Below are 24738 nucleotides of genomic sequence, written 5' to 3'. Positions count from 1 at the left end.
AAAAAAGAATTTGCATGAGAAAAATGAAATAACTGTGTAAATAGCAATAGGATGTGTGTGTGTCTGTGTGCATATACTGAGTTTAAAAGCATAATTTACACAGTTTTAGGCTAGCAGATGCAAGTTGCACATTGAATAAACTGGCGTCTTTCAGAAGGCTGGTCCACAGCATTGACATCTTAACTGAGTAGGTTCTATCTCCTTTATCCATACCACACACTTCGTCTATTCAGAAGGCTACCTTAAGATATTAAATATATAATAAGCTTGGCTGGGAGCTACCTCGTACTGACACAAAAAGATCAGTGGTACACATGGAGAAATAAATGGTGGCTTGCATATTCAGCTATTGATTTGCTCAGCTTTCAAGGCCTACCGGAAAAGCTTGGATTCATTCTATAATTCAGAGAATGCACAAAAAGGAAGTTAAACATGTGGATGACAGAAAAGACACTAGACTAATTTTGCAATATTGAAAATGGATCTTTTTAAATTAAATTTTTATTCTTTAAGAAACAAAAATCTCATTCCCATTAACAGTTATTGTGTCATTGTATATACATGTTTCCTGTTTTGTGACTATACATTATTTTTATCCTTATTCTTCACCCATTCATAATGCCTCTTCCATGTTGCACAGTATTCTCGATCCTCTTTGCCTTTCAGTTCCATAGTGAATTTTTCTAGTTCAGCACAGTCCATTATTTTTTGAATCAGAACTTCATCTGGTGGTATTTTATCACTCTTCCAATTTTGTGCTAATGTGATTCTTGCTGCCGTTAAGATGTGTACAATAAGGTATCTTTTATCTTTACTCAAATTCCCTTTGATCATACCTAATAAAAAAGTTTCGGGTTCCAATGGATCTTTATTTACTCTTGTCTCCTGTTCCATCCACAAAAACTGAACTTCCTACTGAAGCAGCTAATCTTTGTTTCTTAACTGCATGGCTCAACTGTGTGAGAGGAACAGAAAAAAAATGCTTTGCAAGAATAAGTTGAAGTAGATCAGTGGTTGCCAACCAGTGGGCTGCATCCCACTGGTGGTCCGTAAGAAAATTTTGGTGGTCCGCAGAGAAATATCACCCCTAGACCACCTCGCAAAGCAATTAACTCAGTCTGCACAGGAACACAAGGCTGCGCTGCCCACATGGCTGGCCCACGGGAACACAAGGCTTGCATCGGAACAAGAGGTAGTGAGGGGAGGGAGGAAAGAGTGGAGTGGGGGGGAACTTGCCTGGCTGCCGAGCTGCTTTTTTCCGTTTCTTTCTTCTTCTAAGCAGGTTAGGAATGTGGATGTGTTGGAGGGTGTGTATGTATGTGTGAAGAATCTTTGTGTTAGATCGGATTTCTTTCTCCCACTCTCAAATGGAGCTGAAAAACAGGAATGTGGCTGCTTGGAGGATGTGTGAGGGATCTGTGTTAGATTGGATTTCTCTCCCCCGAAGCTCAAAAGCAGGAATGTGGCTGCTTTGGAGGACGTGGGATGTGTGAGGATCTCTCTCTCTCTTTCTCTCTCTCTCTCTCTCTCTGTGTGTGTGTGTGTGTGTGTGAGAGAGAGAGTTAAAACAGATCTCTCCCTCCCTCCCTCCTACCAACGTCAGCAAGCCACCGTCAGTCAAAATTCATATTAGTGGTCCCCAGGATTTAAAATTATGAGTTTGGTGTCTCTGAGGTCCAAAAGGTTGGTGACCCCTGAAGTAGATGACCCCAAAGAAGGTAATGGTTTTAGGAAACCTGCTTGTTTAACATTCACTGTTTATGCACTGATGGGTCTAAATAGATCTTTGAAATGCTGCTTTAGAGAAGCAAGATGGCTTTGAAGGTATCCAAATGCAGGTATCTGCAAAATGGTTCCAAGGCATATGTCACAGACCCATCAGTCACGGAGCATTTAGTCATTCTTGCATCTCCAATTTATGATTCCACAAGCTATCATTACAATGCATTTTCTACTTAGAACAGAACATTTAATAAGCCTTTCCATTTACTGGCACAGTGATAATTCCCCATTGCCATGAAAACACCATGGCAGATTTGATTAGTGATGCCACTTGTACCATCTGTCAACATAGCTGCTTTATAACAATTTCATTCTCAAAGGATGACCAAGTTTGCTCCTAGTAAAGCAATTAACAGACCACATTCTAGGATATGAGAAAAGAACCTTTTTTGAGATGAACAGAAAATCCTCTGCTTTTCTGTTTATAGGGAACACAGAAAATGTAATTTTGGAATTCGCAGTGGGATGCAAGAAATGTTTACAGACTGTGATAGTTTGATTTGGCTAGTGGCTCTTAGTGGAGCACTGCAGGGAACAGAGTTGATGTCTTCCAGAATGGTGAATGTGAGAGACAAAATGAAGTTGTAAATAATCCTTGTAGGGGTTATTTGTTCCTATTCACATTACAAAGAAAAGAGCTGGGTGTCTTTATTTACTAAACTACCTAAAAGTTCTTGCCTTCCAGTTTTAGAGAGAGCAGAAGAGACATGTCAACAAATGTTAATCCAAAATCAAGAAGCTTTTAAAAGAGGTCTGCCAAATTAAAATGCTTATAGCTTATAGGGAAAAATAGAACTACAGCAAAATCATTTGTTGTGTTGATGCTAGTCTTCTTTGCCTGTATTTAGAATGATGCCCCTGACTTCTCTTATTCTAATTTCTATTCTTCTTATTCTATTTTATAAATTCATGTATGTTAGATCAGGTTGAAAAATAGAAATTTCATAATGGAGTGGATGGGTGGATAGCTATTTGTGCTGGACTCTGTGCATTGCATTGGCTCTGGGAAACTCAAATTTTATCACTGAAATTAAGCAGCAAGCTTATTCTATCCGTTTTATCAACATGTAGGAAATATACCAAAGTTTGAATGAATATATTACTAAATATTTGCTGAATAATTTAAATATGTAAAACTTACAATTTGAATCATACTCACTTAGCACTGAAAAAATTCTCTTATATAACACTAGATATGTAATTTTTTATGTTTCTTGCTGGAAAGCGGCCATCATCAATGGAACTGCTCCTGGCTAGCAAAACTACAGGAATTGACTGTTATGAGAATTACGACATTGCTAATTGTTTCAATGACAACTCAATAAATAAATTTTATCGTCAATTTAGCTTCATGTTTGTTTTAATACTGTACTCTTTCTTGCGATAAGATCCAAGAACTATCATGTTTAAGGAAGGAATCTTGTATTTGAATTATGAGTTATTGTTATATGATTATTCATGACTATTGAAACCTGTAAACAGAGGCTGTTTCAATAGATGAGAATGCCAGTGGAATTTGCAATATTATATACAATTCTGTATATGCAATATGAATTACTGTGATTAAAAAAAAATTCCATTTTTGTTCTTGATTTTTAATTTTTCCTTATGAGAAGATGTAAACCTACTTAGCATTTCTTTCAGTGAGAATGCTTCTGTGGAATTTATTTATGCATAAATATGCAAAGGATTTTAGCCTAAATGATAAAATTATCAGATGTTAAGGATTTCATAGCTGATATAATTTTTTTCATAATATGACCCCTAGATTGTTAGATGTTTTGGACCATCATTCCTATAAGCTGAAGAACACAATTAATAATAAATGACAAAATGAGTAGTTGTTCAAAACATGAGGGGGCCACAAACTGAGGAAGAATGAATAGTTTGTGCAATACTTCTCATGTTTTTGGAATAATATTTATGATTTATGATAGCTATTGTTCTGTTACAAATACCGTGTTTCTCATATAATAAGGCCGGGTCTTTTTTTTTTTTGAGCCTCGAAAAAATGGCTAGGCTGTCTTTTGGGGGGTGACTTAATTCCCTCCCCTTGCATCTTTGGGTGGGCGGGTGGCGACAGCTTGGATGTTGACCTCGGCGTTGGTGGGGCACTTCATATCGGGGTCAACGCAGGCAGCACCATATCCAGGTGTGCAACAAAAGTACTTCCTAACGGCAAGCCCCCCCACCATTCCCCCCCCCATTTCGCATGTTTTAATATAGGCCTTAATTTGGGGGGAGGGGCTTAATTTCATTTCATGCCTATAAAACATGCTGGGACTTCCTATTGGAGGAGGCCGTATTGTTGGAGAAACAGGGTAATTGTCAAAGAAAGTGCCAATGTTTGGCTGACCTTGACTGGTCTTGGAAAATGTCAAGCAGAATCAGACTTAGTTAAGATTTTGATGAAAGACTAGAGCAAGGGTGTCAAACTCATGTTATCACAGAGGCATCATGTGATGTATTGGGACTTTTTCTCCTTTCGCTAAACCAGGCATGAGCATGGCCAGTGCCAGAGGTCGTATTCAGCAGGTTCTGACCAGTTCCGATGAACCGGCAGTGGAAATTTTGAGTAGTTTGGAGAACCGGCAAATACCACCTCTGACTAGAGATTTTACAGTATCCTTTCTGCCATGCCCACCAAGCCACACCCACAGAACCGTAGTAAAAAATTTGAATCCAACCACTGGCCAGCATGTGACGCATTCAGCCCATGGCCGAGAGAGGTTGACCGCCCTGGACTAGAGGGATACAGAATGGACATTCTTTCAAGGAAGATTGGTATTGAGAATCATTCCATTTTGTTTTCATAACAACCCAGTAAAGTATACCAAGTGAACAGTATCTCAGAACTGGCTCTCCCCAATTTCAGTTCACCAAACTGTATGCTATATTCCTTTAAAATCACCAATAAGCAGTAGAGACCAAAGTGAAAAAAAAATCATCTTGGTGGTATTCTGAAAATCCTTTGGTCAGCAAAAAAAAAAAAAAAAAAAAATCAGAAATGTCACCTCAGCTTTAACTCTTTAACTTGCCTAATTACTATTTGCTATGACCCTTAGAAATAGTACAGTGTACTGGATTCCCTCCAGGTCTCACACAAAAGAAACTGTTTGGAAGATGATTACTGTCTACAATAATCAGCCAAAATTATAAGTACAGTTATTTGCAATCAGTAGTACAATAACTGGACCTAAGATTTCTGACCTTCCCCTCTACCATAGAAAGCCCTGGCCAAGGCAGCTTTCCAAACAGTCAGATACCATTTTTTTGTAACTTTTAGTGATTATTTTCTCTCCTGGCACCTTAAAAGAAAGAAAAATGTTGCTTACTATAAAACCTATTTCATTTAGGTTGCAAAAGAAGATGGTTGGATATTTTAGCTCCTTCAAAAGTCTTAATTACTATACATACCTTTCTTAATGTGCCAGAGGGAAACCTGTTCTATTATTGAATACCTGGTTATCTGGGAGTAGATCTCATTCTCATGTAGTTTTGATTCTGGATTGTGTAACACATACTGTGTGTGAAGTTCACTTATGCCATTTGATCAGCATATTTTAAAACTGCAGTTTATTACACTTCTAGATTTGTATGTTATTCTAACAACAACTAAACCTTTTAATTTCCCAATGTGGTGTATTTTAACTTCAAAATTCCAATCCATGACAACCACTGTCTCAATAATTCCCAACCATTACGGGAAATTTCAGTTCATATAATTTAATTACAATATGTCTGTTGGCTTCCCAGGCTGCATCAGGCCCTTACCTATAAACCACCGAGGAGACATGTTGTTTTTATTTGTGTAAGCCAACACCACTAATTGCTCTACACCTGTGTTGGATCAATTTCAAACACAGATTTATGATGCTGGGAAGAGATAGTTGATTTTCAAATGCACATTCTAATTTGATGTGAAAACTATATATTTTCCACAACAGGATCTAAAAATACAAGAGCATATATTTTACTGAAATTGCAATTCATTAAAGCAGTACCATTTGGAATTAGGAATAAAATACACAAATGTAATAACTTCACTATTATTCATTTTTGGATTTTTTTAGTTCTTAATCTAGATATTAACAATTGTTTATATACTTTTCAATTGCAGAATAGTGAACTCTATGAAAATTAAAATTTAAACCACCCAGCATGTATTAAGAATATTGGATGTAATTTTCTGGACTTTGTTGACTATGTGTATGTCATCAATAAAATAAAACCACCCTGAAATGGAATAAAACAGATTCATTTTGATAAAGTTGATTCAATTTAATTATTTTATCAAAGTTGAGGTAGAAGCAGCACTATTAATATAAGATTCTGTGGAATGAATACTTGCCTAATGCATTAACCAATATGGATGGGTATATATGCAAGGGTTGGGGTGAGAAGATCTGGGATGTAGAATTTTTTGGGGGGATAATTTCATACTGGTCCCATTGGCTACATCCCTTCCTCCAGCAACAGTGTCAATTTTTTTATTTTATTTATTTTTATTCTGTGATTCTCCCAACTGAACCCTGTCACTTTTAATCTCAAGAAGTGATCCCCAATCTGAAAATAAGTAATAATAAAATAAGTGGATATAGCTCTGGAATTGAAAGAACACTGCTTTATACACTGACGTTACTTATTTTCACTTTTACTGGACTAATCAACATCACTATTCTTAGGAAAAGCAACGAATATATCAAGCATTTACAACCCTATGCCAAAAAGAAGAGTGAGAAGTTGCATTAGCATGTACTTGCCATAAGAGGGACCAACTGATGGAAGTTTGGCAATTATACCTTCATTAACCCCTCCTTGTGAGCATAACTGATGCCTCAAATTTTATTTTATTTTTCCAGATAATTGAAAGTGAACTTTCTCATGTTATCAATGGGGAGAGAAGATCCAGCATCAAAGGCAAGAAGTACTGTTCTTCTCAGCAAGCATTTATTTTTGTTAGATTTGCAGCTGTATTCCTCTATTAAATGCATATCCAGGCTTTCATTCAGAAGGTATACATAATACTATTACTCCATTTTGCCCCTCAACTATTTATTTATTTGTTTGTTTATTTGATTTGTCAATCGCTTACAAGATAATAGGTATAAGTTTATACATAGTTATGAATACATGAAATGGATACATAAGAAAATAAAAGAAACAATAGGACAGGGACAGTAGGCATGTTGGTGCGCTTATGCACACCCCTACAGACCTCTTAGGAAAGGGGTGAGGTCAATAGTAGAAAGTGTAAGGTTAAAATTTTGGAGGTTTGGGCAAGAAACCACAGAGTCAGGTAGAGTATTCCAGAGATTGACCACTCTGTTGTTGAAGTCGTATTTCCTGCAATCAAGTTTGGTGCGGTTAACCTTGAGTTTGTATCTATTGCGTGCTCTTGTGTTGTTGTGGTTGAAGTTGAAGTATTCATTGACAGGTAAGTCATTGCAATGTACACTGCTCAAAAAAATAAAGGGAACACAAAAATAAGACATCCTAGATCTGAATGAATGAAATATTCTGATTAAATACTTTGTTCATTACATAGTTAAATGTGCTGACAACAAAATCACACAAAAATTATCAATGGAAGTCAAATTTAGCAACCCATGGAGATCTGGATTTGGAGTTACACTCAAAATTAAAGTGGAAAAAACACTACAGGCTGATCCAACTTTGATGTAATGTCCTTCAAACAAGTCAAAATGAGGCTCAGTAGTGTGTGTGGACTCCATGTGCCTGTATGACCTCCCTCAATACCTGGGCATGCTCCTGATGAGGTAGCGGATGGTCTCCTCCCACACCTGGACTAAAGCATCCCCCAACTCCTGGACAGTCTGTGGTGCAACATGGCTTTGGTAGATGGAGCGAGACATGATGTCCCAGATGTGCTCAATTGAATTCAGGTCTGGGGAACGGGCAGGTCAGTCCATAGCATCAATGCCTTCGTCTTGCAGGAACTGCTGACACACTCCAGCCATGTGAGGTCTAGCATTGTTTTGCATTAGGAGGAACCCAGGGCCAATTGCACCAGCATATGGTCTCACAAGGGGTCTGAGGATCTCATCTCGGTACTTAATGGCAGTCAGGCTACCTCTGGCGATCACATGGAGGGCTGTACGGCCCCATAAAGAAATGCCCCCCCACACCACTGCCAAACTGGTTGTGCTGGAGGATGTTGCAGGCAGCAGAACATTATCCACGGCATCTCCAGACCCTGTCACGTCTGTCACATGTGCTCAGTGTGAACCTGCTTTCATCTGTGAAGAGCACAGGGCGCCAGTGGCGAATTTGCCAATCTTGGTGTTCTCTGGCAAATGCCAAACGTCCTGCACGATGTTGGACTGTAAGCACAACCCCCACCTGTGGACATCGGGCCCTTATTCCACCCTCATGAAGTCTGTTTCTGACCGTTTGAGCAGCCACATGCACATTTGTGGCCTGCTGGAGGTCATTTTGCAGGGCTCTGGCAGTGCTTCTCCTGTCCCTCCTTGAACAAAGGGGGAGGTAGCGGTCCAGATGCTGGGTTGTTGCCCTCCTACGGCCTCCTCCACGTCTCCTGATGTACTGGCCTGTCTCCTGGTAGCACCTCCATGCTCTGGACAGTACGTTGACAGACACAGCAAACCTTGCCACAGCTCGCCTTGAAGTGCCATCTTGGATGAGCTGCACTACCTGAGCCACTTGTGTGGGTTGTAGACTCCATCTCATGCTACCACTAGAGTGAAAGCACCACCAGTATTCAAAAGTGACCAAACCATCAGCCAGAAAGCATAGGAACTGAGAAGTGGTCTGTGGTCATCACCTGCAGAACCACTCCTTTATTGGGGATGTCTTGCTAACTGCCTATGCCTTCCACCTGTTGTCTATTCCATTTGCACAACAGCATGTGAAATTGATTGTCAATCAGTGTTGCTACCTAAGTGGACAGTTTGATTTCACAGCAGTGTGATTGACTTGGCGTTACATTGTGTTGTTTAAGGGTTCCCTTTTTTTTTTGAGCAGTGTATGATTTTATATACCATACTTAGATCAGACCAAAGATGGCATAATTCAAGGTTTTCTAGGTCTAGAATTTCAAGTCTGCTGGCATAATATACAAGTAGTCCTTTACTTATAACCACAATTCGGATTGGAATTTTATTTGCTAAGTATGTGATTGTTAAGCAAATCATCACTTATTCTAACTGGATCCAATTTTGCAATCATTTTAGGCAGTTATTAAGAGAATCATGGGGTTAATAAAGCAAACCATATGGTTGTTATGTGAATCCAGGTTTCCTCATTGTCTTTGCCTGTCAAAAACTGGCTGGGAAATGTCAAATTGTGATCATGTGACCACACGACACTTGCAACTGTTGTAAATGTGAGCTGTTGTAAATGTGAGCCAGTTCCAAGCATCTTAACTGCAACCATGTTGGGGGTGGACTGGCTATTGTATCTTTGAGAATGAGTCATAATTCACTTTTTCCAGTGCTGTTATAATTTTAAATTATTGTTAAATAAATGGTTGAAAGTTGATTATAAGTTGTAAGAACGGTTGTGACAATCTTTGAAGTAGGCTGGGCTGAGAGGAGAGGCCAAAATTTCTATATCTAAAGCAGAGGTGGTATTCAGCAGGTTCTGACCAGTTCTTATATACCACCTCTGACAGACCCTGCCCCCATCTATTCTCTGCCTCCTGAGTCCCAATTGATCGGCTGAGTCTTCTTTTGTTGCCCTACACAGGAGAACGGAGCTGGAAAGCAGGTCAGTGGGGTGGGGAGGGAATGGGATTTTGCAGTAACCTTTCCTCATATGTGCGGAGGGAATGGATATTTTACAGAATCCTTCCCCTGGAGTGGAAATGAAGATTTAACAGTATCCTTCCCTGGCCACGCCCACCTAGTTACACCATGCCCACCAAGCCACGCCCACACAACCAGTAGTAAAAAAAAAAATGAATTCCACCACTGGTCTAAAATACAAACCAGATGCTGATCTCCCTGATGTCAGACCAGTACTTTAATTAGCATACCTTATACATTGACTAATAGCCTAATCCTACCAAGAAATTTTTTTCAAAGTGGCAGAACTGTGTTCACAACATAGAATAAGAGGAAACACAAATCAGGCCTGCTATTTCCTCATAATGTGATTTCTTTCAGTTTCTATGAATATTATTTTTGTCCATTATTTCTGTTAAAAATGATAAAATATAACTTTGAAGGGGAAAAAAATCTAATTGAAAAGAACCGTCTAGTCAAAATGTTAGGTATGCTCATAACCTTTGAATGGCAGAAACCTTCTTTCTGTCCTTCATTATATATGTCCTTCAGAGCCTCATTAGATTGCTGGAAAACCTTTGTAAAGCCTTCTCCCCGCTTAACAAGTAGAATTTCCAGCTCTAATTTCTAAAGCTATAAGTACAACAGCATTTAAAACAAGAACCAACAGCAACGCAGTCTAGTTTGCATAACAGTGATGCAAGTGAATTCATTCATGCTGAACAAGGTCAGCAGCTAAGGATGATTTTTTTTTAATTAAACCCTCAGAACCAGAAGTGGTAATCAGCAGGTGTTCTGGAGAACTGGTAGTGGAAATTTTAAATAGTTAGGAGAACCAGCAAATACCACCTCTGAATGGAGATTTTACAAGATTCTTCCCCTGCCACACCCACCAAGCCACGCCCTCAGAACTGGTAGTAAAAAAAACTTGCTTTGGGGCCTGTTACCACAATTATATTTCCTTGTTTAAAGTTCAACTCTTATGTCAATATTGCTCAGAACTATTACTGCGCACTTTAAATTCCCGACTCTAAAATTATTCTTCTGATACCGAATGCCAAAAATATAAAAATTGTGGCAAAACAAACTAATAGGAAATGCTGAGTAAGTCAGACTAGTCTAACATGGACACAATGTGGACACTGAAAATTTAAGTCTCTAAGAATTGTGGAAGTGAAAAATATAATAAGAGCTTTCCAAAAAACACATGCATATCCTTCTTGGAAAAATGGAAGGGTTTTTTCCTCCTAACATGCTAATAGCAGGTTCACTGATAAATCGATGGCACTTTATATGAGATATGGAGAATAACTGAATTAGAAAGTTTTACGGTACTCACTAGGAACATAAATTTTCTTTATGCTCATGCTTTGACATGATCCTTGCAACAGGAACATGAGAATAGATCCACCGGTGTAACCTGTTCTAATTTCGATTAATACAAGTACATATTATGAAAAATATTAAAACTTTGAAACTTGTAATTATAAAAAATTTTTTCTGAAGAATTATATACAACAATATTTTACAATCACGTAAGAGTTGAACTTTAAACAAGGAAATATAATTGTGGTAACAGGCCCCAAAGATAAATTAAAATGTTCAGGAATAGTTTTCAAAATTTCCAGGAATACCATACTAATATATCAGAGGTCAAATTTTTCATGAACATTTAATAGAATTATAGCTTGTTATGATTTGATAAATACACTCCTGATCTTTTCTGTTACAAGTTAAAGTATAGAGTTAATCCTTCTAATCATTCTTAACATATTATTGATGAAATGAGACATATAAATGCAAATATTTCACAATATTTAAATGCATTTCTTTCAAACTTCTCATTCAATCATGTGATAATTAGTTCATTAATTTTTTTTAAAAAATCCAATATACAGCTTTCATATGGATATCTTCTGAAATTCCAAAAAGCCTTATTTTGTAAGTGCATGGTTAAATCTGACTCTCCTATATTTCAGTCTTATAGAATTTCATGGAGTATTTTATAAACTATGTAAATATACTACACCATAAGGCAGTTGGAGAAGTATTCAAGGACAGATCAAATTATGATGAGAGAATTCTGTATTATATCACTGATGATGACATATTGATGAAAAGTTTGATTTATATATATGGAGAGAGAGCGCTATAAAATATTCTAAAGCATTTGCTTCATTATGCTAAATGCATTTATTTATTACCAGTTTGTGGCCTGTCACATTGAATATAGAAATGAAATATTCCCAGAAAATTTTCATAGATAACAGTCTATCTTCAAATATTAATATTATTCAAGTGTTAGGATCCAATTGCATGTATATCAGAGTGCATTTACATGATGGTTTTTTAAATAAACTTTTTTTTCAAAGGTTTAGTTTTTGACACTTATTTTTTTAACCAAAAGGGAAGAATAAATGCTTGTATTTCGCCAACTACTCAGAATAATTTATTCATTTATTAAATTCTTATGCTCCAATGTCACTATCAGGCAACTTTTATGCTCCAATGTCACTATCAGGCAACTTTGGACAATTTACAATGTTATAAATAATGATATAAAACAATTAAAAATCAAAAGATTAAAATATTGGTTAGAAAGTTAAAACCTCAACTTAAACAATAAAATGAATAAAAAACCGAATTAGTACATGGAATGTGAAATCTTCTACTAAAATGAGATCCCTCCCAATTGCTCCTCTCCATAAATAAATGAACATGCTTTTGTTGGATGGTTGAAGCTATAATTGTTTAATAAATCCTAATCTGTAACCACATATAATTTATGTTCTTAAACAAAAGAACACAACTTTTTTCAATCAGTAATCCTCTCATTCCAGCCATTCCTTAATTTTAGCTACATCCATCCATATTTAATTTAATATTTGGTTTTTTAAATGAACAACATTTGCATTATTTTTTTTACAATAAAAACTTATTTATTAACCCATATAACCTCTGTTGGCTACTGATTTAATATACAGCCTGTTGCCCTTTCAATTATATTTCATGCCACTTGCCAATACTCCATAATTCTAGGGCACTCCCACCAAGCCTGGCAAGGAATCTTTTTTTCTGAGTGTTAATTATGTGGAAGAGTCTGGCTATCAATTAAGATATCTTGGGAATCTGAAAAAGAAACCTTTTAATTTTCTTTACCACAATTGAAAAGGGTAAAAAGAATTTGAAGCAATAAATTAGCTTAATTAAAAGAGTCTATTTATTCTATGGGCGAAAGGATAAACTGATTCATTATCAAAGCCATGGTGTACCAAAGACTAAAGTTAACAAGCTTTCTTACCTTTGGAGTTTACTACACCAGCTGCAGTTGAAACCAATTTGAGACATGATACAGGATACACAGCTGTTAAACTGAAGACAAGCTGTAAAAATAAAATAAAATAAAATAAAATGTAGATGCAGACAGGGGCAAACAAATAAAAATAAACTGTTCATCTTACGAAGATTTCCTACAATTGACTTTTTCAGGAATCTATTCTCTTCAAAAATAAATGAAACTGGCCGGGGGGCAATAATTTGGCACCTCCAGAACATACTATGGAGATATGTAAATCTATTACAGATTGAATTTGTATAATTAGTTTTGACTCCCAAATTGTAATGCCTTTCTACAGCTTTTCATGTTTTGTATATCTCCATTTATTATTTTTATTTTATTATATAAAATACAAAGAAGAAAAGAAAAAAATAGGAAATTAAGGGAGGGAAAGGGAGCAAGGAAAAAGGGGTGTGAGATACAAGGGGAAAGGGAAAAAGAAAGAAAAGAGGGCACTGACTTCCAACTTCTTAGCACAGTACAAGATAAACACACTGCAACCTCCATTTTTTGCTTTTACACATTAATATACAACTTGTATATCTCCTAAATCTGCCTTTCTGCTGTAAAGTTTTCTTATTTATTCCTTTATGTCTATTTACCTTTAATAGCATAATGAACATAACAGATGACAGATGAACATAACAAAAAGGTTAGGAAACTGTTAAAGTGCCATAGTTCAGTTTAGTTTACTTTATTGTCATTGAATCTTATAAAACAAATTTAGATGCCATCTTCAGTGTATATTATAACTATAAAAATAAAACACAAACCCACATTCTTCACATTCTATACATTTGAATTGAAAATTCATAGTGCATTAATATTGCACTATACAGTAGAATTCAATATAGTTACTGTTCTGGGATAGAAGCTGTTTATCAGATTTTATTATCCTGTACCATTTGCCAAATGGTAATAATTAAAAAAAAGGTGCCCAGGATGAGATGGATCTTTGAGGATGTTTTGAACTTTCTTAAGGCAGAGGGAGCTATAAAGCTCTTCCAAAAAGGGCAATGACATTAACCCTCTGGAGTGTTGTCCTATCTGCTACTGTGCAACTGGCAAACCATATACAGGTGCAGTAAGTTAAAATACTCTCTATGGTGCAGTGATAGGCCACCAGCATTTTCATTCAGTTATTGTTTTCTGAGAAGTCTCAGATAGTATAATCTCTGCTCGGCCCTTTTGACTAGTGCTGCAATGTGAGTGCCCAAGATCAGATCCTCTTTTATGATAACACCCAGAAACTTAAAACTGGTCACTTGCTCCATTTGGTCTCCATTGATAAGCATGGGCTGGATGTCTGATCTATTCCTTCTATAATCCACTATAAGCTCATTAGTCTTAATGGTGTGAAGAACTAAGTTATTGTCTCCAACCATGAAAGCAACTGGTTCACCTCATCTCGATAAGCAGACTCATCCCCCTGGGAGATAAGTCCCACCACTGGTATATCATCTGCAAATTTAGTAATAGTATTACCAGCATGAGTGGGAATGCAGTCATGCATATAAAGAGTATAGAATAAGGGACACAACAAGGGATGCAACCCTGTAGTGTACCGGTGTTAAGAATAAGGGCTGAAGAGATATGACCATCTGAGAGCAGCCAGACAGGAAATCCATAATTCAAAGGCAGACTGAATAAGAAAGTCCAAGATCCGTAAATTTATACCCTAATCTATGTGGAAATATTGTGTTAAATGAGAGCTAAAATTTACAAAAAGCATTTTCACATAGCCGCCTCCCTGCTGTTTCAAATGAGTCAGAGCAGTGTGAAGAGTGATGGTTAGAGCATCTTCTATAGATCTATGTCTTCTGTATGCAAATGGGTGTTTATCAAATGTACGTGGAAGACCAGAAATGATGTGCTGGCAGACCAATATCTCAAAGCAATTCATGATGATAGGAGTGAGTGCTACTGGTCTGTAATTATTGATGTTATTGATAGGAAACTTCTCTGGCAGCGGAACAATGGCAGAATCCTTCAAACAAGAATAGTGGACTGGGATAAAGACCAAATTGAAGACTCCAGCCAACTGATCAGCACAGTCTTTAAGCACTCAGTCAGAGATACCATCAGGACTGGCAGCCTTTCTAGGGCCAACAGCTCTCAGGATGCTCCTCACCTCCTGTTCCGCCACAATGAGGTGGGAGTTAGAATGGGCTGGTGGCTGTATTTTAGCTGTCTCTGATGTCTCTACTTCAAAGCAAACAAAGAAATGATTCAGCTCCTCTGCCAATGAAGCATCCCCTCAGCAGGGATGACATTGGTCATTGCTGGTTGGTAATTTGTTGAATCCCTCACCACATCTGTGTCATGTTATTATTATAAAAAATATCCTCACTCTTCCTCTTATAATCAGTCTTGGTCTTTTCCTCAGACCAGCTCTGGCAACACTTTATCTTGCCCCATCACTGGACCTAAAGGCCTTGGTCCTGTCATGAAAGAGGCACTGGACTTCCTTGGTCATCCAGGGCTTCTGATTGGGATAGATCCTAATACTTTTATCCACAGTGACAGTATGTGTGCAATGTTTGATATAGCAGAGAACAGCTGTAGTGTGCTCCTCTAGGTCAGGGTGGTAAAAAAATGTCCCAATTTGTGTTCTCAAAACAATCCTGAAGTTGTTGGGAAGCATCGTCTGGCCAAGATTTCACTGTCTTTATTATAGGCAAACCTGTCTCCTAAGAGGGATGTATGCTGGTGCTAAAACCAGTGACATATGATCTGATTGTCCCAAATGTAACTGGTAATTGTATAACTTGATAGCCATGTTTAATGTTGGTTATACTTTGTCCAATATGTTTGCTCCTCTAGTAGCACACTTAACATGCTGATAGAATTTAAATCAGCCTGCTTAAAGTCCCCCACTATAATATGCACAGCATCAGGATACTTATTCTGCTGATTACTAATAATTACTAACAATGTTGTACAAGAATTTGAAAGCTGTGGTAGTAGGGTAGTATAACCGGATTAAAAATAGTTCAGCTGCTGAGTCTGGTTTCTTCAGATTGGGTACGGGCAATTTCCATTCCAAGCTTGTCTACTTCTTTTGTTTTTTACATTTTCTCACATCAATATCCATAATGGATGGCCAACCTCTAACAGAGAGCACTTGTTCTGCTAGGTGCATATATACCTTTTCACTGTTTTAAGTGAATAAATAAACAAACAAATTCCACAGAGTTCTTTGATACAAATTAGTTTTGATCAATGTAAGAAATTCGAGACAGTAAAGGGTCATATATAGATATATATCAATGAGCAGGGCAAGCAGATGGCTATCAGTATCTTAAGGCACAGAGTAACAAATTTAGAATTTATGGCAATCAATCAAGTAAATAAACCTATAATAAAGCCATAAAAAAAGCAATCAGACAATAGAAATATCAAGAAAATAGATGGGAGAAGGGATCAGCCAGATGGTATCCACAGTTCTATATTACAAATTACACTTTAACAATTGTGAGGACCAGCGTTCTAATATAATATAAGCACTGACATCTGAACCAAGTTTGCCTCTCTTTTATGGATATAATTCTTTCAAAGCCCCTCAGTTTTTCTCAAAGCGAATAGCGTTATTCTGTAATTCCATGCCTATTTCTCATCTAAGCTACATGGGTAACTGCAAGCACCTGCTGCTTTTGTCAAAATGATGAAAACAATACCATACTGTTAGCTATAACCCCTTTGGATGTGTATATACTATCACAACACATGTACAAAAGAGGCAAGTCTTGCATTGTGACATTGATTTTATCACTGATTGCCTCCTTCCCACTCCTGTGAACATAGCTACTGAAAGGAACCAAATGAATACAAATATCCAGGAAAATTAGTGGACCTGGTATTTAAGAAGCTTCAGCTGCTATCACCATAATAGAGGAGGCCCAATGATATAAATGTAGCTTATTCTGTGAGACAAGCAAAGTTCATCCAAGTTTAAACAGTGAGGTCTATCATAATGTTTGTATTATGAACTTTTGCACATCTAATTTAAGACCAGCACTTTATTGATTATTCCATGTCACCTCCAAGCAAGACCAGGCAAAGTAAGATCCTTAGAGAAGGGATATTACAGCTGCCTCCAATCTGGTGTATTTTTAAAAAGTAGCAGGAATTAATGCTCATATTCCTGTAGACAGCACAGGTAATGTTTCTTGAGAGTGCCACATCACAAAAAGATGGTATACAAACAAAAATCAGCATATATGCTTTTACTTCAAATATTTTAAACTATAATTGGGTTCATATACCATGCCTTATGTTTATATTTCACTTAGCATGTTTTCTGAACCTATTCATAGTGGTATATCATTCATGATTGATATGATGTTCAAATCATTCTAATGTGGCTTAGTCAACAATAATATTTTAGAAGACTGTACTTTATCAAAAAGTGTGAATCTATTGAATTTGCAAGCAACCTTATGATTATACACACAAACACACACATGGAAGAAAAAAACAAATAGCTGAGAAATGACTAGATAAGAAATAGATGTACATTACAACAATAATGTAGATACACAAATATTAGAACCCAAATAATACTGATATTTTGTGAAAACTATGGGATTTACCAAGTCAAAGTGGAAATATGAAAATGACATTAGCACATTATATCTACCACTATATTATTGTGCTGGCTTAAATATCAATAGGGTTGCATAAGTAATTTTACACTATTAGCCAACAATGCAAAAATATCTTCTTTTTTATGCATAACAAATATTATAAAAGAAAAGTGGTATGTCTTAACCACACCTTTAAAATATAGTATTTTATCTGCTTATTAAATATAGCTTACTGGGCAGAGGAATCATCTCAACAGCTGACAGATTGGTGACCTTTGACATCTGAAGCTCTACTTTGTGATATTCATAGATTGTTCTTCTACGAACATCTGTAAGAAAAGATACATTAGTACTGAGTTATGTTGCTTAAACTTTATTGTCATAAAATTTTTCTATTATCAAGTCAAGATATGTATTGTTAAAATCACTCGTGTGTTAAATTCATTTAAAAAAACTAATGATTTTCATACAAATTGAATTATTTTCCTCCTTTTTGCTGAAATTAAGTTTGGGATAGGGTCACAATTTAAATTAGTGTAGAGTTGGCACTAGAGCACTTCTCCTAAAATAAAATATTCATTGCAAAACCATACATGGCTTACTATAAAAATATAGGCTACTTAACAGAAAAATCAAATTACTTTGCACCATTTGCTGCTTGCTTTACTACACATTATTTTGTTTGTAAGATGTTCAGCGATAAAGATATTAAAGTTATGGTGGTAACACAAATTGATGTCATTAAGAAATTAAGAACCATCAATTATATTTTGTTCTGGATTTCCTAGATCTTGATAGAAATTTCTACTGCCATTTCCAACATACCTTGATTGCAATTGCAACAAGACACAGAGAAGACTGGGAAAAAAATCATCAACCAGCTTTCAGTATCAATAATAACTGGAGAAGATAACCCAAACTACAAACTATGAAATTGTAGCTATCCTGTTAGAAATACAAGATAACCTAGGATAAGTATCTCCCAAGGAACAAATTTTGTTCTGCTATTACATTCATATTGGGAACACTGAGGTCTTCTGGGTTGAGAGGATTAGCTGGTGGCATCACTGTTGCCCAGGGGATGCTCAGTTAGGGATTCCTTTTTGTCCACATCAGGCTGTGCACTGAAGTGGTTCCCATCTATTTACTTGTGGTTCCCTGCTTTCAAACTGCTGAGTCAGCAGAAGCTAGAATAAGTGATGAGAGCTCACCCCGTAATTCAGCAACCGGGTTTTGAACACAACTCTACCAATTGTCTGCCAGGCATCCTTATCACGTGAGCCACTGTACTCCACTTCTGCTAAACTAAATCAGGGATTCATCACATACCTTCTTAAAACACTTCTTGCTTTTGAGAAGCAAGCTTAAAAGTAACCAGCAAACCCTCTGTTAATCTTTCCTAACTTCTTAGCACTGGAAGGTTCAGTCAAAGTGACAATGCCATCACTTTTATTTATATATTCATTTGTTTCCTTTTTAAAAACAAAACAACTTTTTTTCTTTTTCCTGGGTCTTTGGCTTCTTGTATTGGTAAGGGTTCACTCAAATGTAATTCTTCACTGTTTCAACTTACAAACACGCTAATGGACAAGATACTGCTGGAAAAATGTCTTCCTCTTTTGGCAATGAACCTGTTCAAATCCAGCACAAAGTAACACAGTTTCAGTCCATTTGTTCTAACTCTATGCTTTTGAAGCTCTAAACACAATAGAATTCTAGTTCTGAATTTTTTAATATATATTTTCAGTCTTCCCTGGTAATAGTTGTTTTCATATAACAGGCTGTTAACCCTGACTCAAACAGAGATGGGAGCAAATATAATGCTTTCACCAGTGAGGTTTAAGCTAGCCCTAAATTAAACAGCAAACTCAATTATCTGGAAGGAAATGTGCTCATCTATAATGGGAAATTAAAAAGAATAATATGTGAGTTTGTCTCTAAAGCCACATTCTGCCAATACATGTCTAAGAAACAAGATAAAAACTAGAGCTTTTGTCTGCTACTCTCTGGATGGAGAAGCTTTTGAACATGTAGAAAAGGAATTGCTTTTAGTTTTTTTTAACCACTAATGCTTGTCTGGACACAGTGCCCTATTTTCCTTCCAAACACTATTAGTGAGGATCACTATTCATTATTTTATAATATTTCATTATGTATGAATATTCCTTGTACCAGACCACAATTGAGACTGGCAATTCTGATGTTAAGTAATGCGCTTGTTAAAGGAGATATCAAATGTCCACAGCAGACTTATGCCCTCAATTCTGTGTAACTGTTAAAGAATTGTTCATGGTTATAAAATGAGGTATCATGTCATAGTGACTTGAAATTTTACTGCTGGCTTCCCTGTTGGACTCTGCTTGTTGGAAGCTGACTATGATACATGCAAATGACACATGCTTGTGGGACACAACAACAGTCATACAAGTCCATCAGTTGAGAAGTGCCCGAATTGTTATCATTAAACTATGGGGAAATTGCAATGGTTTAAAGTGCAAGAACTGTTGATGAAGTTACTTTTTCAGCACCATCGTAACTTTAAATGATTGGATTTCAGAGCAGTGAACATCATTTCACCCACATTTAACCCATACACCAACCTCTCTGAGAGCATTATTTTGAATTCACAATCTCCTACTTCTCCTGACCAGATCAGAATTATTCTCCTGTAACTTCTATTCTGGAAAACAAGACTTGATCCAGATTTAAAATTAGATTGAGATTGATATATCTGCACCAAAAGAGGCCATTTCAAGTGAAAGTGACATAGAATTGATATAGTAGTGAGATAGTACTTGCATTATTTTATGGTACTGTTCATAAATCAATTGGAGCAATTGCTGGAATCCTGACATCAATATATCAATAAACAACTGACAGATGTGAAAATCTACATTCTAGAGGTTTTTTAAATTAACAAAATCCAGTGTGGTTGTCATTTACACAGGTTGGTAGAAATGATAGCAAGATTAGAATAAAACTAATTCACTATTTAATTCTAGTTGCTTTGCACTGAGTAACCTAGAACTTTTCTTCAATGTTTCCTGCCAATCCATCCTGTTCAATAGTCTTTTGTCATTCTGATATAAATTATGATTATCACCCTCATCACCACACTATCTACTTTCCAACTGGCTAGTTAAAAGTAGCTGAAGAAATAAATGTTATTTTGGTCAGCAGTTATTATTACTGGACTGCCTTTCTTTGAGTGAACATATGAAAAGACCACCACTTGTGAAGAAATCTCCTATGTGTGAATACAGTATGTACAATTGTGGTTGTAAGTTTACATACCCTGGCAGAATTTATGATTTTTTGGCCATTTTTCAGAGAATATGAATGATAACACAAAACTTTTCTTTCACTCATGGTTAATAGTTGGCTGAAGCCATTTATTATCAATCAACTGTTTACTTTTTTAAAATTATTATGACAACAGAAACTACCCAAATGACCCTGATCAAAAGTTTACATACCCCAGTTCTTAATACGGTATATTGCCCTTTTAACGTCAATGACAGCTTGAAGTCTTTTGTGGTATGTGTGGATGAGGCTCTTTATCTTCTCAGATGGTAAAGCTGCCCATTCTTCCTGGCAAAAAGCCTCCAGTTCCTATAAATTATTGGGCTGTCTTGCATGAACTGCATGTTTGAGATCTCCCCAGAGTGGCTCAATTATATTGAGGTCAGGAGACTGAGATGACCACTCCAGAACCTTCACTTTATTCTGCTGTAGCCAATGACAGGTCGACCTGGCCTTGTGTTTAAGATCACTGTCATGTTAGAATGTCCAAGTATGCATCATGCGCAGCTTCCGGGCTGATGAATGCAAATTTTCCTCCAGTATCTTTTGATAACATACTGCATTCACCTTGCCATCAATTCTGATGAAATTTCCTGTGCCTTTGTAGCTCACACATCCCCAAAACATCAGCGATCTACCTCCATGTTTCACAGTAGGAATGGTGTACTTTTCATCATAGGCCTTGTTGACTCCTCTCCAAATGTAGTATTTATGGTTGTGGCCAAAAAGCTCAATTTTGGTCTCATTGCTCCAAATGACTTTGTGCCAAAAGGTTTGAGGCTCGTCTCTGTGCTGTTTTGCGTAATGTAAGGTGGATACTTTGTGGCATTTGTGTAGTTATGGCTTTTTTCTGGAGACTTGACCATGCAGCCCATCTTTCTTCCAGTGCCCCCTTATTCTACATCTTGAAACAGCTACACCACGTATTTCACCTGAAGTTATTTGTGGGTTTTTCTTTGCATACCCAAAAAATTTCCTGGCAGTTGTGGCTGAAATTTTAGTTGGTCTACCTGACCGTGGTTTGGTTTCAACAGAACCCCTCATTTTCCACTTCTTGATTAGTTTTTGAACACTGCTGATTGGCATTCTCAATTCCTTGGATATCTTTTTATATCCCTTTCCTGTTTTATACAGTTCAACTATCTTTTCCCGCAGGTCCTTTGACAATTCTTTTGCTTTCCCCATGACTCAAAAGCCAGAAATGTCAGTGCTACACTGGATGAAAGATGCAAGGGTCTGTCAGGAGTCCAGGAACTCATTGACCTTTTTTACACACACACTAATTACAAGCAAACAGATCACAGGTGAGGATGGTTACCTTTAATAGCCATTCAAACCCCTTTGTGCCAACCTGTGTGCATGTTATGTATGTGGGTCTGGTGTCTTTCTTCATGTTAGGTACTCGTCTGTTCATGAGGGCGGGTTTCCAAATGGCTGGAAGGCGGGAGGTGTCATCTCGTTTGTTCATGCTGTGTGGGCGTTTTTCTATCTCTATGGCTTCTCTGATTATTCTGCTGTTGAAGTGTTCGGTTTTGGCGATAGTTCTGGTATTTTTAAAATCAATTTCATGTCCTGTGGCTTTGAGGTGTCGGACCAGGGAAGAGGTCGTTTCTTCTTTTTTGATTGAGTTCTTATGTTCTTCAATGCGTGCACTTATTCTTCTGTTAGTTTGTCCAATGTATGTGGTAGGGCAGGCAGTGCAGGGGATTTCATATACTCCTTGGTTTCTAATTCGATTTTGTCTTTGGGGTTTCTTAGGATGGTGGATATTTTTCTGTTTGTGCAGAATGCTGTTTTGATGTTGTGTTTTTGGAGGATCTTGCTAATTTTGTCTGTAGTGCCTTTTATATATGGGAGGAGGGCTTTGCCGTTTTCTTGTTCTCTGTCTTGGATTTTGGTTGGGGTTTCTTTTTGGATTAGGTGGGTAATCTTCTTTCTTTGGAATCCATTGGCTGTAAGTACGTTGGTGAGAGTGTGTAGTTCGGTTTTTTGGTGTTGTTCATCGGCTAAGCATTTTGTTCTGGAGATGAGCTACGGAATTGATCTGTGCTGGGTGGTGGTGTGAGAGTGCATGTAGATAGCGGTTTGTATGTGTTTTCTTCTGGTAGATGGTGTGTCCTAGGGAGCCATTGGATCTTTTGTATACCAAGACATCTAGGAAGGGAAGTTGATTGTTGGCTTCTGTTTCCATGGTGAATTGTATTTTGGGGTGTAGGCTGTTGAGGTGTGTGAGGAAGTTGTTCAGTTTTTCTTTCCCGTGTGGCCAGATTATGACACCTCCCGCCTTCCAGCCATTTGGAAACCCGCCCTCATGAACAGACGAGTACCTAACATGAAGAAAGACACCAGACCCACACCCATGAGAGCCACACAAGATGCCACCACCACACTTCCATGTAGAAAACAGCCTCACACCCACTCAGAAGATGAGACACGACCATGGACCAGAAGCTGCACTGCAGCTGCATCACTATCCACTTCAAACCCCTCCGAGCCATACATGAAGCAAACCGACACCCACTATGAAGATGCAGCACGACCACGAACTCGAAGCCAAACAGCAAGATCACAGCTCACCAACTCAAATCCCCCAGCAACTAAGACTAACCTGAGCACAACCAAGCCCCACCTGAACAGAACACGCCTCCAACCAATCAGAACACGGCTAACCCCCAACCAATCAGAACACAGCCAAACCCCTACCAATGAGAACACACCCCCACCCAATCAGAACACAGCCAAGCCCCACCCAATCAAGTCCCACCCCACTAGCAGTTAAAAGGAAGAAGCAGCTGCAACCTCACATCACTCTGAGAAGCACAGAGCCGGAGACAGAAGCCTGAAGATGATGAATGAGACTTCATCGAAACGTTGCCTAGATACTTCGAATCTTACGCGGGAGAAAACCCGAACAACCAAAGATCCACATACAAATACCCGCGAGAACCTCAGAAAACATATATATAGATATATATAGATATGCATGTATGTATGTATGTATGTATGTATGTATATTTGCACAAAATTGAAATTTTTAATATGAATAAGCCTGTTTGAATTACTGTATGCTCATGAGAGTATGCGCCATACCTCTAGAACAGGGATGTCAAACTGTATTTCTTCAAGGGCCAGATCAGCATTGTACTTTTCCTCTAAGGGCTGGTGGGGGGGGGATGGGCAGTATGGATGCTTCCTGCTGGCCAAAATAGGGCATGGGAAGTCTGCATGTGGTTCCCTGCACTTCGTTTTTGCCCTCCATGGCCTCTTGTAGCACTCTGTTGGTAAAAAACCTGGTGGCCTGTTTGGGGGACTTTTTTGGCCCATTTTTCAGCCATTTTGGACCCCCTTTGGGCCTGTTTTTTGGCCTGTTTTGGACCCATATTTTTGGCCATTTTCAGCCTGTTTCTGGCCAACAGAATGCTTCAGGAGACCAAGGAGATTGAAAACAAGGCCCCCTCATACATAGCCAGTTTTATCCAACAGAGGCACCGTAGGCCAGCCCCACAGGCTGGATTTAAGCACCCCGTGGGCCACTGCTCTAGAAAGTACTACTTATAAAACACAAGCAAACAACACAATTTCTGCAAATGCTCATGACTGATATAAAAGGGCAATATTCATGGGATAACTGGGATCCTTCTTCCCAAATAAGCACGCACAGGATAGATATCACACCCTAAGAGCTCATCATAGCTGTTAGAATACAATATAAGGCTTCCCAGTTCCACATTCTCTGGCAGCTTGCATTTTGTTTGATTGACACCTTGTCAGTAAACATTATTGCTCCATAACCCAGAACAATAATTGTTTAGTTGAGTGATTAGTGGCTGCCTGGGTCTATGTGACACTGAAGAAAATGATTATTTATTGGGGCAAGTATGCTATGGAACAACCTTCCCAGTGAGGCTGCATTCCCTCGTAGCTGTCCAATTAGGTTGTTTGAATGAGAGCCTGGCAATCATGG

At 37.7% G+C, this 24738-nt stretch overlaps 1 protein-coding gene across 8 annotated transcripts in view; it reads right to left on the bottom strand.

The window, feature by feature from the left end:
* The window catches only part of PLXDC2 (plexin domain containing 2), a 328341-nt gene that overhangs the window by 30708 nt on the left and 272895 nt on the right, over positions 1–24738 (bottom strand). For all 8 annotated transcript variants that reach the window (XM_087917531.1, XM_087917532.1, XM_087917536.1 and 5 more), the window contains 2 exons: positions 17705–17800; positions 12850–12931 (listed from right to left, as the gene is read on the bottom strand). In XM_087917531.1, the coding sequence (XP_087773657.1) occupies positions 12850–12931; positions 17705–17800 (178 nt within the window). The remainder of the gene's footprint in view (positions 1–12849; positions 12932–17704; positions 17801–24738) is intronic.

The sequence above is a fragment of the Pseudonaja textilis genome, chromosome Z (assembly GCF_049901715.1).
Source record: "Pseudonaja textilis isolate UNSWEBS1 chromosome Z, rPseTex1.2, whole genome shotgun sequence".
Classification (NCBI taxonomy): domain Eukaryota; kingdom Metazoa; phylum Chordata; class Lepidosauria; order Squamata; family Elapidae; genus Pseudonaja; species Pseudonaja textilis.
Note: the sequence above shows the minus strand (reverse complement) of the source record. Positions and strands in the feature narration are given on the sequence as shown.